The sequence below is a fragment of the Purpureocillium takamizusanense genome, chromosome 4 (genome assembly GCF_022605165.1).
Source record: "Purpureocillium takamizusanense chromosome 4, complete sequence".
NCBI lineage: Eukaryota > Fungi > Ascomycota > Sordariomycetes > Hypocreales > Ophiocordycipitaceae > Purpureocillium > Purpureocillium takamizusanense.
This window is the reverse complement of record NC_063071.1, coordinates 428,334-443,652: the sequence shown is the minus strand read 5'-3', so window position 1 is coordinate 443,652 and position 15,319 is coordinate 428,334. Positions and strand designations below refer to the sequence as shown.

General features: G+C 59.1%; 7 protein-coding genes across 7 annotated transcripts; 4 read left to right on the top strand and 3 right to left on the bottom strand.

Annotated features, from left to right (window-relative positions):
- Positions 1–789: 789 nt before the first annotated feature.
- Positions 790–1,767, top strand: JDV02_004787 (5'-nucleotidase; the record flags this gene model as incomplete). Its single annotated transcript, XM_047986024.1, has 1 exon — positions 790–1,767. One exon carries the CDS (start codon positions 790–792, stop codon positions 1,765–1,767), a length of 978 nt encoding a protein of 325 aa, XP_047842004.1.
- Positions 1,768–1,839: 72 nt separating this feature from the next.
- JDV02_004786 (uncharacterized protein) lies at positions 1,840–2,076 on the bottom strand (the record flags this gene model as incomplete). Its single annotated transcript, XM_047986023.1, has 1 exon — positions 1,840–2,076. One exon carries the CDS (start codon positions 2,074–2,076, stop codon positions 1,840–1,842), a length of 237 nt encoding a protein of 78 aa, XP_047842003.1.
- A 723-nt stretch (positions 2,077–2,799) lies between these two features.
- JDV02_004785 (Glutamate--tRNA ligase) lies at positions 2,800–4,745 on the bottom strand (the record flags this gene model as incomplete). Its single annotated transcript, XM_047986022.1, has 2 exons — positions 2,800–4,324; positions 4,384–4,745. The coding sequence occupies 2 exons, from the start codon at positions 4,743–4,745 to the stop codon at positions 2,800–2,802; spliced, it is 1,887 nt and encodes a 628-aa protein (XP_047842002.1).
- Positions 4,746–5,047: 302 nt separating this feature from the next.
- JDV02_004784 (uncharacterized protein) lies at positions 5,048–6,313 on the top strand. Its single transcript, XM_047986021.1, has 2 exons — positions 5,048–5,368; positions 5,428–6,313. Exons 1-2 carry the CDS (start codon positions 5,121–5,123, stop codon positions 6,089–6,091), a joined length of 912 nt encoding a protein of 303 aa, XP_047842001.1. The 5' UTR covers positions 5,048–5,120; the 3' UTR covers positions 6,092–6,313.
- On the bottom strand, positions 6,052–7,411 carry JDV02_004783 (uncharacterized protein). Its single transcript, XM_047986020.1, has one exon. It carries the CDS (start codon positions 7,396–7,398, stop codon positions 6,211–6,213), a length of 1,188 nt encoding a protein of 395 aa, XP_047842000.1. The 5' UTR covers positions 7,399–7,411; the 3' UTR covers positions 6,052–6,210.
- A 1,098-nt stretch (positions 7,412–8,509) lies between these two features.
- Positions 8,510–11,300, top strand: JDV02_004782 (uncharacterized protein). Its single transcript, XM_047986019.1, has one exon. It carries the CDS (start codon positions 9,093–9,095, stop codon positions 11,019–11,021), a length of 1,929 nt encoding a protein of 642 aa, XP_047841999.1. The 5' UTR covers positions 8,510–9,092; the 3' UTR covers positions 11,022–11,300.
- An 863-nt stretch (positions 11,301–12,163) lies between these two features.
- On the top strand, positions 12,164–12,675 carry JDV02_004781 (uncharacterized protein; the record flags this gene model as incomplete). The annotated part of the gene is made up of 3 exons (XM_047986018.1): positions 12,164–12,284; positions 12,382–12,442; positions 12,530–12,675. 3 exons carry the CDS (start codon positions 12,164–12,166, stop codon positions 12,597–12,599), a joined length of 252 nt encoding a protein of 83 aa, XP_047841998.1. The 3' UTR covers positions 12,600–12,675.
- Between the last annotated feature and the right edge of the window lie 2,644 nt (positions 12,676–15,319).

Sequence of the window (15,319 nt, the reverse complement as noted above, 5' to 3'; positions counted from 1 at the left end):
TATGACACATCATGTTAAGGACAGCGGCAGCACGGTGCTATGTATAATCTGGATAGATGAGAGTTTAATTTTGTCGTCGGCATCCTGGAAAATGCGGAGGAGGTGTAATGTGAGGCGCCGCTCGCTAGTCGAGTGTGCTTGAGTTAAGTTTTCCTCTTTGGACTCTTATCCCGCGCAGTTGACTTTGCGCCTGTCAAGTGTGTGTTCCCCCTAAAGGCGGCGCTCGGCGCCACCAGGCACACATGGGGCAAGCACACGTAGGTAGTCAGCTACCGCAGTTTCTGTGGTTTAGAAAATCCCCCCCCAAAAAAGGTACGAGGCTTAGTGCCCTGTAGTTGGAAGACTTCAACGCTCTAGCAGGAAGCCTGTTGGCGGCTCACACAAGAGAGAGTTTTGTCGGCGAGGCGCCAGCCGCCCGCGTCCGCGCCGGAACACAGCTGGACGGTGATGTAGTAGAGCCACGGCGTGTTGATTTCCCCCGTCCCCAGGGTATATAATGGGCAGGGGATCCCTTGCCAGGATTCTTTCGGAGAAAGAGACTGAACTGGCTTTGTACAAGAACACTTGGCACACGAGGCACAGGTCATCTCTTGCTTTGCACCGAACGCGAGCCTTTCTTGAAATATCACCCACCATACGCGAAAAGGAGAAGCACGCGGCAGAGCCCCGAGGCGCAACGAGCACGACAAAATCTTCCATTCTTCCTCGACTCCGCCTACCCTTGCGCGGACTGACACAGCTTCACAAGGCCCGACGTTCCCGTTCTCTTCTGCTCCAGCCTTCTACATCATGAAGTCCCTCGTCACCGTCGCCATGGCCGCGGCAGCCGTCGCGCCCGGCACACACGCCCTCCGCATCCTCCAGGCGTCCGAGGAGAGCTGGGCCGACCTCACGGTGCGCAACCTCCACGCGAAGCTCACGGCGGCCAACCACAGCGCCGTGCTCGTCGGCCCTACCAAGCACTGCACCAGAAGCGGGCGCACCGACCGGGACCCGGAGCCGCTCATGGAGGCGTGCCAGTTCTCGTCGTGCCCCGCGGGCGCCAACGCCACCTCGGGACGCAACGAGACGGACCCGACGCTGCAGTGGCTCAACGCCCACCCCAAGACGTGCATGCGCGTCGGCCTCGAGTCCATGGGGCCCATGACGCCCGGGTGGGACGGGCGGGAGGCGCAGTTCGCCGTCGCGGGGCCCAGCGGCGCCATGTCCAGGACCGTCAACGCGATGCCCCTTGCACTCTTCGCCAAGTGGACCGCCACGGCGAGGGCGGCGGCCTGGGCCGCGTTCACGGGCGTGCCGGCCATTGCCTTCGCCTCGGCCCAGGACGGCCAGTCGTTTGCCTGGAACGATACCAGCGCGCCCGCGTACACGCGCATCTACCCGGAGCTGGCGGCGCGGCTGGTCGAGGAGATCGTCGCCGCGGGCCCGCCGTACCTCCCCGAGGGCGTCTTCCTCAACGTCAACTTCCCGCCCCTGACGGACAAGTGCGACCACCCGGACAAGTTCAAGTGGGTGATGACGCATCGCCCCTCGGGTTGGAACTTCTGGGGCCCCCGTGTCGTGAACTGCGGCAAGAAGACGAGGCTGCCCGACGACGGCATCGGCATCCGCCGGCCCGAAAAGTGCTACATCTCCGTCACCGCCGTCGACTCCTGGTACATGGAGACTCACCCCGCTCCGCTGGTGCACTACAACCTGTTGAAGAAGCTCGAACACCTCTGGTACTGCACACCGACTGCGAACTTGACATGTGTCATCGGCTGTTGAGTACCTGATGCAGGCAGGTGGGTGACCGCTGGCCCAAGTCACACGGCGTCTGCCATGTCCGGAGGAATATTTTCACTCAAGGTCTTTTTGTTGAATTTGTTGGACTTTGGTGTCACGTCCTGTATCAGGGGCGTCGGTCGGGGGGCGCGCTTTGTGGAGAAACACGTGCTTGGTCGGCATCTGTGTTGTGGTCGAACGGGTCCTCACGAACGTCGTGAGGTTGATCCAGCCGCGGAGGAGTACGAGGATGACCGTGGCCGGGATGGAGAGGGCGGCGCCGCCGAGATCAGGAGCCAGTGCGAAGCCCATGACTGCCCGCGACTCGGGTGATTTCCCCTCGCCGGGCACGCTATCCTCGCTTGGATGACTTTTCTTTTCTATTTTCCTTTCCAATTCCAGGTCCTTGGGCTAGAAGTGCAAGTTGTTGCTTTCTTGTTTTGTGTGTGTCGGTACGCAGATTGTTCAGTTTGCAAGTTGAGGGCCGCCGGTTGTTTTGGTTGTTATTTTGTTCGAACCTCTTGGCTTAGGATGTTGGGAAGGGGGGGTAGGGGAATGCAGAGTGAGGTATGGGAACATTCTCGCAAGGCATCTGAGGAGGGGTCCTATATGTGTACTAATAGTTAATGTCTGCTCGCTGTCACCTTCCGGTCGTTACCTGTTTGGGAATCTTTTCAAGTCCAATGCTACGCTTACGTCTGACGCTGTGCCTCCCGCGCCATTGCCTGGCCCAAGGTCTGGCCAAGCAGCAGTGAGCACGAGACCAACTCAATTATCGCGTCTGACGACCGTCGACAATCTACATTAGTTAGCAGTAAGCATGTTTCCTCATTGTTGTACATAAATGGAAACGGCGCCAGGTGGAATCTGAAGCAAAACACCCACGCTTGGATTCAGCATAATGCCATCCGCCTAGCGTCTTCAAGTCGGGCGATATGGATCCGAAACAGAGTCACGAAGGAGGAGCCTCGTCGACTCGCGCGTGACTGTCGCGAGATATATCATGGAATTACCACTTTTCTAAGTCGTGGCCGCCTATTTTGATGCCTTGCCGGTCGGAATGTTGAACAAGACCACTCTCGGGCCCTTGAGCCCGGCCTCGCCCGGCTTCCAATCATTCATGCCCTTGTCTACCCGGTAGAAGCCTCGTCGCTCCAGCTGGATGATGTCATCGGCCTTGAGCTTGCCCACGCCCGCGTCACACCACGCGTCCTCGACGCTGGACGTGTCAGGATTGAGGAAATCCTCTACGTTGTCGTCCTCCTCCAGCTTGTCCTTGGTGATGAGGTAGTCAAAGTCCCACAGCTCGGCCGGCACCAGCTCGAAGCCTTGGGCCGACAGCCACGTAATCTTCTTGTCCGTGGCCTTGAAGTCGCCCTTGAGGTTGAGCTCCACCGTCATGCTCTTGATGGGATCCTCGGCGGGGAGCTCGCGGACGAAACCGTTGCCCCAGCCCATGAGCGTCACCTCCTCGTTGACCTTGAAGCTCTTCGCGTCGGCCTGGTCGATGTAGATCTCTGGAGAGAAGACAACGTCCTTGGTGCCAACACTGGGGTTCTTGGGGTGCTTGGGGCGCTGCTCGACCACGACGCCCGTGGGAGCCTCGGCGCCAGTGAGCTTGGCCTTGACCATGTCCTTCTGGAGCAGGGCCGTGTGCCGAGGCACGACCGGGTCAATCTCCTTCTTGTTGGCGTTCCAGAAGCTCGTCCAGTCCATGACGACGACGTTGCGGCTCGGGCCCTGGCGGATGATGAAGTCGCGCAGCGCAGCCACCGACATGCCGCGGCGGCGCACACCTCGGACGGTGGGCATGCGCGGGTCGTCCCAGCCCCAGACCTTGCCCGTGTCGACCAGCTTGGCCAGCTTGCGCTTGGAGAGAAACGTGCGGATAAAGTTCATGCGGGCAAAGTCCCACATGTGAACCTGCCGGAGGCCCAGCGTGTCGAGGAACCACTGGTATTGGGGGTTGCGATCCGTGTACTCGGTGGAGCGGAGCGCGTGCGTGACGCCCTCGTGGCTGTCGACGACGGGGCAGGCAAAGTCGTACATGGGGTACATGTTCCACTTGCGCCCGGTGCGGTGATGGGCGTCGTTGACATTGCACCGGTAGATGACGGGGTCGCGCATGGCCTTGTTGGGGTCGTCAAAGGAGATCTTAGCGCGGATGCAGTGCGTCAGGCCCTCGGGGGAGCCCTTCTTCATCTCCTCAAAGATGCGCAGGTTCTCCTCGACGGATCGGTCGCGATGCTTGGATGGAATGCCATCCATACGCTGGGCACGCATCGTCTCCTGGTCCGTGTCGTCGGCGTAGGCCTTGCCCATGGAGATGAGCTTCTTGCACATGTCGTATAGGTAGTCGAAGTAGTCCGAGGTGTAGGTCAGCGTGTCGGCCTTGATGCCCATGAGGGCGAGGTCTTCGACAATGGCATCTTGGAACTCCTCGCTCTCCTTGGCGGGGTTGGTGTCGTCGAGCCGGAGGCGCATCTGACCCTTGTAGGCGACATGGCCAAAATAATCGCTGAGGAGGGCCGCCTTGGCATGCCCAATGTGCAAGTAGCCGCTAGTAAGAGTCAGTATGACGTCCAAATTTGAAGCGGCGGCAGGTGGAGGACGACGTACGAGGGCTCGGGGAGGAAACGGGTCACGACGCCCTTGTCGGTGTCCTGAAGGGCGAGGTTGTAGTTGGCGCCGGCCTTCTTGGCCTCGCCGGTCTTGGTGTCCTCCTGGATCTCAGGGTGGGACTGCTCGACAAAGGTGAACCATCGGGTGACGTTGGGCAGGCCGTTGCGGCGGATGAAGCCGAGGGCGGCCTTGTTGGCCTTGAGCGTCTGCCAGACCTGCTTGTCGAGGTCCGTCAAGCCATAGCCCTCTAGGTAGGTCCTCAGCGTCAGGTGCTTGTCGAGGTCCCTGAGATGGGGCTCGATGGACCGGAAGTCCCCGGAGAGCTTGGAGGCGAGGGTCTCGAGCTCGGCGTGCTTCATTGTGGCGGCGCTCCCTTGGGGTAGTCGAGAGCAGTGTGTCGATGAAGCAGCTTTGGGTGAGTCAATGGATTTTCTGGTGGTGGGGGAATGGAGGGGCTTGAGGGGCCACACATACTGGGCACCACCCACAGACGGCGGTCGGCGGTGCGCTGGCGTCCATCTACGTACCTAACGCCGCCCACGGTAGGTCATGGATGGACCTTTATCGATAAGAGCCCCGGCCAGTCCAATTTTCACCGCCTGAGTTCCCAGGCAGTCAGACAGCCAGCCAGCCAATTTGGGTCAAGGCAGGTCCCAACTTCGTCCCGGACTGGACTTTTTGCGCGTCTGGCTGGAGCATTACGGTCCCCAGCAGCTCCGTCCAGCGCCCCCATCATGTCGCCGATTGACCGATGCCTGACCTCCATGGCCAGGCTCAGCCTCTCACAGTTCTCCCACGTCGCGCGCCCGTCAGCGACGTCGATACCGCGCTTCCTGGCGCCCGCACTGGTCCAGAGCCGCCAGGCCTCGGTGATCAGGATCAAGAAGACCGCCAAGAAGAAGAGGGCGATTCCCAAGGACTTCAAGCGGCCCAATTTGGAGAAGACGGGGTTTCCTCAGTTTTCATTATGCGAGGCAATGCGGTATGCGAGCTACCATCATCCCCTCTACTCTCCCTCTCCTCGCCTGCTAACTGCGCCAGTGTCCTGCGAGCCGTCGAAGTCGGCCAGCCCTCTGCGTCCGTCAAATACGAAGTCCATATCAACCTCAAGACTGCGCGAAATGGACCCGTAATCAAGAACAGCATTCGCTTGCCGCACCCCGTCCAGAGCGACTGGCAGATCGCCGTCATCTGCCCCGAGGGCAGCGAGATCGCCAACGCCGCCACCGCGGCCGGTGCTGTCGCCGTCGGCGAGGAGACGCTCTTCGAGGCCATTCGTCAGGAAAAGATTGAATTCGACCGACTCATTTGCCATGAGTCGAGCGAAAAGGCGCTCAACAAGGCTGGGTTGGGCAAGATTCTCGGGCCCAAGGGTTTGATGCCCAGCCAGCGGATGAAGACAATCGTCAGCGACGTGGCCAAGTCCATCCGAGACTCTGCAGGTGCTGCCGACTACCGTGAGCGCCAGGGCGTCATTCGCATGGCTATTGGTCAGCTGGCCTATACCCCGGACCAGCTCAAGGCCAACATCCAGGCGCTTCTCAAGAAGATCAAGTCGGAGTGCGCTGAGATCTCGGAGGAGTCGTCCAAGGAGGTGAACGAGGTCGTTCTCAGCTCCACGCACGGTCCCGCGTTGAGCCTCAATGGGAAGCTGAGGGACGCAGAGGATCAAGTCACGCCGGAAGCTTTGTCCAGCGTCATGTAGGCATAGCACACGGCATGTATTATTGTACAATATCTTGGCCGAGTCGCGGCGAACGAGTAAGAGATGGGCCGTTGGAATCGACGGCTTATTCGGGTATCATTTGCGGCTTTACAGCCGCTCTATGTTTTGCGCAGCGCCTTAACGGCCTCGCCCTGTGCATCCAGCATCCGGTATATCTCTAGATATCTCATCACGCGGCCTTGGCCACGGGCGCCAGCTCCCCTAGCCTCTTTGAGCGCATTGCCAAGGTCTAGAAGTAGCGTGTTGCGGCATCTTGTAAGGCGTTCGTCTAGCTTGATGAAAAAAGGGTGTTGCGGGTCGAGGCTCTGCTCCAAAACCGTTATTTGCCGGCATTCGCGCGCCGACTGCAGCAGTCTCGCGGGGGAGCTCCCCACGAGGCCCTGTACGTGCTCATCTTCGTCGTCGTCGTTTTCGTCCGTGTCGTCCGAGTCCCACTCCACGTCCCCGTCCGCCGGCAGGCTATCGACCGCAAGCCGCTCCTCCAGCGCCGAGAGCCTGTCCGACACCTCGAGCATCTTGCGACCCTGCTCGATGCTGGAGCGCACGTCGCCCAGCTCGCCGCTCAGCCGCTGCGACTCGTCCCGCCGCGACGCCACCTTTGCCTTGACGTCCTCCACGGCCCGTCGGAAGCCGAGCAGCGCGACCTTGACGCCCTCGACCTTTTCGTCGCCGCCGCGGAGCTCAGACCCAAGCGACAGGAAGGCCGTGTAGTTGGAGTTGACGAGCTCGAGCAGCTCGGCGCTGATGGCGGCGCTGCGGTCGCGCAGGTCGGCGCGCAGGTCCTCGAGGGTCTGGTGGCGGTGCGGCAGCGCGGACAGGTAGGCGGCGGGCTGGAAGTCGGGCGCTAGGAAGTCGGACCGGGGCAGGGCGGTGGGAAAGGGCAGCGGGGCGTCGTCGTCGTCGTCGTCATCGCCGCCGCCTGTGGAAGACGAGGAGGACGAAGGGGCGGCCAGGTTGAAGGTGGCCGCCGTGTTGGACGGGGTGGGGTGTGTGTGGGTGTGGGAGGCGGGCGCCAGGTGTGCCATGCTGGCGGAGGACGGGCAAGCAGAGCGAACGAGAGATTCAGTGATCACATGCGTTGCGGTTCTGCTGGTGCCCTGAGGTCCTTTAGAAGACTGGCGGTGGCATGGGTTGGGCCTGTGGTAGGTGGAGCTGTCGACGGACGGGTCGTGGTGAACAGCTGTGCTGGTACGAAGCGCCCAGTGTGTGCCGTGGATGGTGGTGGTGGACCACGGTGGTAGTAGGCGAGGTTTGACTGTTTTGATGCATAGCCCCGTTAGATGCATGGGAACCGTTGGCAGTCCCCGTCGGCCTTGGCCGCATGGCAGCAAGGGAGCCGTGAGAGCTGGGCCATATCCCGGTTTGGCCCACAATCGCACCCCATACATTACGTACAATGTGAGAGGTGTTCCGGGATTGGCCCATCTAAGGATCAATCAGGTCAGGCCGGAGAAGAAGGAGCCGTCTCGCTGGGACCGTTACCGCCAGTAATGGCCACCAGGGGTTGGTGATCTACGAGCGAATTGTGCGTATGGGCTCCCGATTGAGCGGATGAGCGGATCGCTGCCTGTGCATATCACTTGGCCTGCCCAGCCTCTCATCCTCTTTCTTCCTTGAAAAGCCGACGCTGTCCGTGGCATTTTCGTCATGTGCGGAGAGGTATTTTGGGTCGCGGTCAGGGTCCGGGGCCCTGGACGCTCGGCAGATGCCCAACAGGCCATGTACTCACCATTGGCTCAAAGCAGCAGCAGTACCGAGGCGGGCTGTCAAATGCACGTACAGCATGGTGAGTAGGCACGTTTGTTGGGCGGGATGGTCATGTTTACGCACCATGTCAGATATTAAAACCCGAGGTTGGTGGTTTCGGCGACGGCCCGATGATGGCACATGCAGAGCAAGCAGCCCGCCTATCTTGGCACAACAAATGAAAATATGCCTTCCAAAGACCGTCGCCACGCAAAGACACACAACTAGGACTGGCGGCGGATCATAGCGATAGGGTCAAGCCTTGGTCATCACATGGGCAGCGGCTGATCCAGTAGATCGCCTAACATGCACGCAGACGTGCCGCGACTGGCCTCGTCCGTGTCTCTTGATCCGCTGGGAGGGGCCCGCTACAGGGTGCTATGCCCGCTCGCTGGGCTCCTCTGAGCAGCTCGCGGTGGTGCACCGGCACTGGAGGGACGCTGGCCGGGTAGATTCTTTTAGTGAGTACCTACAGGTGGTGGTGCTGGAGACTGCTAGGCCAGTTAGCGCAAAAGATTTTATCAATCAAATCTTATCAATCGATCAGGGCCCACCTTCTCTTGCCCTCCTCCTGAAATCGGACCACACGGTCTTCGGCACAAAAGGGCGGCTGCCGCACTTTTTTGCAAATTCTCTCAAACCCCGCGTCTCGTCTCCGGTTCCGCCATTACGAGGACTCTTTTTCTTGCTCTCTCGGGTTTCTTCATCGACTGCATCGCGGCACAGCACAGCGCGGCACGGTACCCTTACGCTGAGCTCATACCCATCTGCAGAACGCAGGGCAATTTATCTACAACCAACCCTGGCCGCATCAGAGACTGTGCGCGTCGCAGACTGAGCACCCTAGGGATCGCAATCACTGGCCGTTTCCCCTCCTTCCGCAGCGAGCAAGCCGGGCACGCACCGCTTACTCCCCCTCCCCCCGCCCCGGCACCATCTGATAAGCCGCCGCGCCGCCCCCTAACATCGCCAACCAACCCAGAGCAATTGGCAATCGCGCAATCTCATTTTCACTCGCCTACATAGCTGGGCCAATCCAAACAACCTTGGACAAGACACGAATTGAATTCGTCGACAATCTGGCTGGTCGCTGCTGTTACCCCGAGGCACATGCGGCAGACCCGACTCGGAGCTCCGAGGTGACGAATCACGAGGCGGATCCGCCCCCCCTCCTCAGCCCACCAATAGCCAAACCCACACCACCAGCGCTGCCGCTTCCACCACCACCACCGCCATGAACGCTTCTTCCTCCTCCACCGCTCTTGCACCATCTCCTGTCGGTCAGCCCGACATCAACAAGCCCGGCGAAACCGCTCGCCCGCGCATCGCCTCTCGTGCCTCGTCGGCCAAGGGCGGCAAGGCCCCAGCTCCGTCGTCCGCTGCTCCTGCCGCCGCGGTTCCGTCCGGGACTGCACCGCAGGCTCGAGCCCCTCTTCCGACAAGACAGCCGAAACCAGCCGTGTCGGCAAAGGCCGCGGCAGCCGTTGCTCCGGCGCCTCTGCCGCGACTCTCTGTCCCTCCCGTCGACAAAATGGCCATGGCTGCTGTCATTAGTCCCAGTCCTGCTCCCGAGGCGCCCGCCCCGAAGACGTCCATGACATCGAAGGAATGGGTCATCCCACCGAGGCCCAAGCCCGGCCGTAAGCCGGCGACGGACACGCCGCCGACAAAGCGCAAGGCTCAGAACCGGGCTGCCCAGCGAGCCTTTCGTGAGCGCCGTGCTGCAAGAGTCGGTGAGCTTGAGATCCAGCTGGACGAACAGCGTGAGGCACATGAAAAAGTCGAGGCCGATCTCAAGGAGAAGATCCACGGCCTCGAGCTGGATCTTCAATCTTTCCGCTCCCGCTGCATGCTATTGGAGAACATGCTCGACCGCGAGCGTCAAGAACGTATCCGGGCCGAGACGCAGGCCGAGACGCTCAAACACCGTCACGCCGACGACTTTTTTCGACCCCAAAGCATGAGTGCATCGCATCGTCACAGCCGCAGCCAGCAGCCCAGTCCGACCCTCCCCCATCAGAGGCACAGTGCCTCTGATTCCCATCAGATGCACCACGGGGGGAGGAATCTTTCCATCTCCCACATCATTACTCCTCCCGAGACTGTGGGCACGAGTACCAGCGAGGCGGACGCAACGCTCACATGTGGCAACTGCTCGCCCTCAGGGCCTTGCGCCTGTGCCGAGGAGGTCCTGGCCTCTGCCGCCAGCGGGTGTGGCAAGTGTGGTTTCGGCTCTCATTGCCAGTGCCTCGACGACATCGCCGCCTCAGTCAATCAAGGCCAGTCCCTGAAGCGGCCCGTATCCCCTTCAAACCCCTCCTCGGATGAAAAACGCCAGCGGTCTGACGGACGCGGTGTGCTGGAGACTGAGACGGACTTCACCGCCATGTTCTCTCGCCCATCGGTCGTAAGCGTTCCACAGCACTCTCCGTACGAGTTACACTCGGAGAGCCAGCTTTCTACAGATTCAATGCCGTTCAAGGACAGCTGCGGCTTCTGCAAAGAAGGCACCTACTGCATGTGCGCCGAGGAGGCGGCCGCGATGGTTACCCCGGCCATGACGCCAACTGCTGAGGTCCTGCCTCCCATCTCCCAGCAAACACAAACACCGCCGCCGAGCGAACCGGACATCATTCCGTCGCCTCTGGTGATGGAGATGACTGCAGATGGCGCCGTTAAGCTTCCTCGCAGGACGCAGAAGCCGCACAAGAAGCCCACAAAGAACAATACCAAGGGCTGCGGCGCCAACGGCCCCGGCACCTGTGCCCAGTGCCAGGCCGACCCCAAGTCTGGTCTCTTCTGCCGCCTCATGGCCGCCAAGTTTGAATCCGAGTCGGGCTCATCCAGAGGCGGCTGCTGCGGCGGCAAGGGGGCCGTAGGCGGCTGCTGCAAGTCATCTGCTCCAGAAAGCCAGAAGATCACTCTTCCTAGCTTGCCCAGCCTGGGCCTTAGCTGCGCCGAGGCGTATCAAACTCTTTCTAGCCATCGGAACTTTGAACGTGCCGCCGACGACATTAGCTCGTGGCTGCCGAAGCTCAAGGCCTCCACGCCCACGCCCAGTCGACCCGGGACTCAGCGCGGTCGACAGGCGATCGAGGTGGAAGCAGCGAGCATCATGAGCGTGCTGAAGGAATTTGATGTGCGGTTCGGCAGGGAGTGCTAGGGCCTGAATGAGTTGCAATGAATGGCATGGGGCAAAGGTACCCCGATGATTTATGTTTGATGCGCACAATGTTCATATCATCACGCGCAAGGTTCATGTATAAATGTGCGGATAGGGGCACATGTGTCTCCTTGGGAGGCGACCTCGTCGCGGTCGGCGTGCAAAGCATGTTTGTATCAGTATTTGCATGGAAAAAAATCCAGACGTTGCCTACTCAAGCAACCACTGTTTTTAGTGATGGATTCTGGCTCTGATCGGCACCAGCGCCCCTTGCTGTCCTTGTGTACCAACGTCTGCGCATCGTGAATCCCGTGCCACACTTTCACACCGCAGGATTCACGGCCACGATGACTGTGACTGCACGTCATGATCTCTGACCGCCTCCAGGCATCCGATCGCTCGTCGTTACACACGCACACGCACATCCTTGCGCGTCCAAACAATTTCCCAGCCGAGGACTTTGCCTTGAGATCAAGTAAATGGGACCCCATCGGATCTTGGCGATCAACCAAGTTCCCGTCCGTCCCCGCTTTCAAGAGCCAGCCGCGCTCTGGGTACATTGCACTCTTCATTCCGTTGTTGCGTGCGTGGGTAAGCGGGCGTATGAGGGTAGAGACGCAAAGGAGCAGCAGCAGCGGCGGCGTTGCCTGCGGACGATGTGCTCCGGCTAGTGTGGAGCCAGTGGGCCAAGGGGGACAGGGGTTGGGGGAGTGTAAGCGCGTATGAGCTTCGATGGGTTGGTTTTTGTTCTCTTCTTTTTATCGATTCTTGGTTCGCGACAATGGTCACTGGGCTGGGAGTGGAAACGACTATGCGTCATTCATCGCCGTTGCAGGCATGTATGCATGCGTGGTGGTGATTGTTGACGCGCGGCGTGAAAGGGGGGGGGGGGGAGTTGAAACACCACGGGCGGTCATGAATCATCGGATCGAGGAGGACAACGACGATGGCAACGTGCAATGCATACGTCACGGGCTTTCATTGTCTTGAGGACTGCACTCGGGAGCAAGTATATAAGTTGATGTGAGATCCGCGATGGAAGATGTCTTTTTGGACAGCATCAGTCAAGCAACCCATACAACCTCCTCACCCGACAACACTCGAGTTTCCAAGTTTCACAAAACGAAACCCAACCATCAAACATGCCTACCGAAGCTCAAATCGCCGGCGGCCACAAGGCCACGCTCAACAACCCCAACGCTTCGGACGAGGCCAAGCAGCACTCGCGCCAGGTCCTCGACAACGAGTTTAACGGCGGAGACGGTAAGTCATCGCCAGTCCCCATCACACGATATTGGCGAAGACGCTCGTGCGCGCTTCTAGATACGACCATTGTGCTGACACGCGTGGGAACTTGTAGTCCCTAAATCCGGCGACAACGAGGATAAGAACCCTGGCAACGTCGCTGGCGGACTCAAGGCGTGAGCGAAACTCGCCCCCCCCCTTCCCATCCTATGTACTCCGCTTGAAGTGAAGTGAGTGGTGCTGACGGTCGACGTTCGCTGCAGCACGCTAAAGAACCCGAACGTGTCGGAGGAGGCCAAGGAGAGCGCCAAGGAGCGCCTGGACAACATGTAGACTGTGTCCAACATGCCTGGACGTTGGCGTTCATGCACCTCGAAGAGCGCGTTTGTGAACTGAGTTACCGAGCGAGGAGACACACTAGCAGGGCGCGCGCAGCGAGGGAGCAATGACAATTGACTATCCTTCCTAATGCCCCTGTAATTTCCTGTAGCGCTGATGATGACGCGATCGGTCCTGCAGCATCACGTCGTGTGCGCAACTGCTCTGCCTTTCATTTTGCCCCTCGCCTAGGTTTGCTGGAAGAACGTTGGCAATCGGCTTCAGTCTCGTCGTGTCCTAGATGACATATATCGCCTTCGTGGCGGCACTGAAATTCTATCGATTAGCTTTCTTCTTCCTTTTCTTCTTTTTCGTCTTCTTTCTCTCCTCCTTCTTCTTTTTCTTCTTCTCTTTTTTTCTTTTGGGCAAATCTCCCCGTGCGCGTGCAGGTGTTCTAGCGCCGGCAGGCGTTGATCCGGCGCCACACTTGGAAAGGCTGATGGGACTCACCGGGAGTCCCTTGCTGCAGATCGCGGTGTAATATTTGGTCGGGAAACCAAAATTGTTGCTGATATTACAGACGCCGGTTTCGTCATCTAAGCCGCATCTCTGCGTCGCTCCCAAATCGGTAGAGGTTCTGGTTAGTACATGCAATGTGTGTTGCTTTCTGCGTCCGGGGAGGTGGTCGGGTCCAATTGCGAATCTCAACCAGGCTCAGCTGGACATTGATGGAGAAGGATAGCATTGGTTCGGGATAGGGGGGGTATATGGATGGGGGACAGGTTTCCTGGAGTTTGGCAACGTACACCATATCGTCGATGCATATTGAAGGAAGAGGGTAAGGGCCGGCTCGAGGGGAAGGCCCGGGTCGGGGTCGTGGCCAAGGCCTGGCTCACGTGCGAGACACCGATGCAAAGAGCAATGAACTGCAGCGACCTCATGGCGGGCAATGAGGAATGAGGGGTGGCGTGGCTATGAGAACAGCTGCAGGGTGGTCGCGAATACCGATTCTTGGTGTTTTCATGGGGCGCACGCAATGTCAACTGTAGTAGAACGGGGTGTTGACTGCATGTAGAGTCAGTCACTTCTCGAGTCTCCCTCCCCGGGGGGAACGGCCTGGCTTTTGTACTTGGATTGTCACTAAGCCAGAGTCTCCCGAAAAGCGCAGACGCCTTTTCGCTCGGGGGCTGCCTGCCCTTGACGCCTGGTCCGTCCTTGCTCATGTGACTATTTCATAATGAATACTGTGACGGCCGACTGCTGCCGAGGCCCGTGCTTCTTTTGCAATCGAGACCGAAACATGTTTGCTAGATAAGGGGGGATGTGGTTGTCCTATCCGGATCAAGTCCTCGTTGTACGCGTCATGTCTGTTATGTCATATCAACGATGTCTGTGGACGTGGTGCTTGGAGGACCCGACGGCATTCTTGCTACACTGCCACCGTCACGCGCCAGCTGCCCTGGTCCTAACCAGTCGGTTGGTTGACCTCAAGACAGTCAGATTTTCATACAGATGAAAACGCCAACAATATAACAAACAACACATATGGGTATGAGTCCGATTACGCAATCAGCTAGTTTTCTTTGCCGCCCGAAAGAGTTCGGCTGTCTTCTTGCCGGGGGCGGGGGGGAAGCACCAATGCATCCTCACTGGCCATGAAGGCTCTTACATGGGCTGAGATCGGGGCGCGGCACGTGGGTAGTGCAGGCAGCCGGGCAGTCCGACGACACTACTTGGGCGATGACGCACGTCACACAGAGTATGTGCCGTACGAAGGTCTTAGCAGGTAAATTCGGCGGTATCTTGTATGAAACGAGGCGTTATACCACGTGAAACAGTGAGCTGGCGCCAATCGATTGGGGCAGGTCATACAACGTATGAGGTTTATACTATAGTAGGCTACTAGGTCTGTCATTGGAATTAGTGAACCAACGACAACCGTGTAAGAGATGCACGGCTTTCTGGAAAATTCTTACTATGCGCTTTGGGTTCTAGGGCTTTATATCTGTCGGCGTTTGTGGACGACCTGGTTCCTATTGCCGCCGTCACGTACTTGGTAGCAACATGGAATTCCGACGGGTTTCTAATTCTAACATGGAGAGAGGAACAAGTGGGGGCGATGGACAGCGTTGCGTTTAGGAAGTCACAGCAGTGTACAGTATATGGGGGTTTGGTTATTAAATGTAGCATTGGGTTGCAGCATGATGATTAAAATGCGTGTTATATGCGGCCCCTGTGGTGGAGCGACTCACTCATGTTCAACGGTGCAACAATCAGTCATCCGGTGAGGCCCCGAATGGACTGGCAGGACAAGGATGTCCTCGTCATCGACGAGGTGAGCATGCTCGGGGCACGGACACTGCACGCGGTCAACGTGCAACTCTGCCGGCTTCGCGGGTCGCAGCGGGACTTTGGAGGGATCCCGATCGTGCTGTTCTGCGGTGATTTCTACTAGTTTCGGCCGGTATAAGAACGGTCGATCGTGCTGCCGAGCACGGCCATCTCATGGGACGTGGACAACATGTCGTTCAAGGCCGAGCAGCGGCACCAGCACGACAAGGCGCACGCGCTGTGGAAGCGGTTCACGACGGCACCGAGCGCGAATTGGAGCGCCTTGGAGCCGATGAAATGCTGGACGGTGGTTTGTTTACTTTTCACCATGGGAAGAGGAGGGACGCGAGGAGGTAATCTCTGGGACCCGGTTGCCCACCAGGTCTCTCTCTCGCACCTTGGAC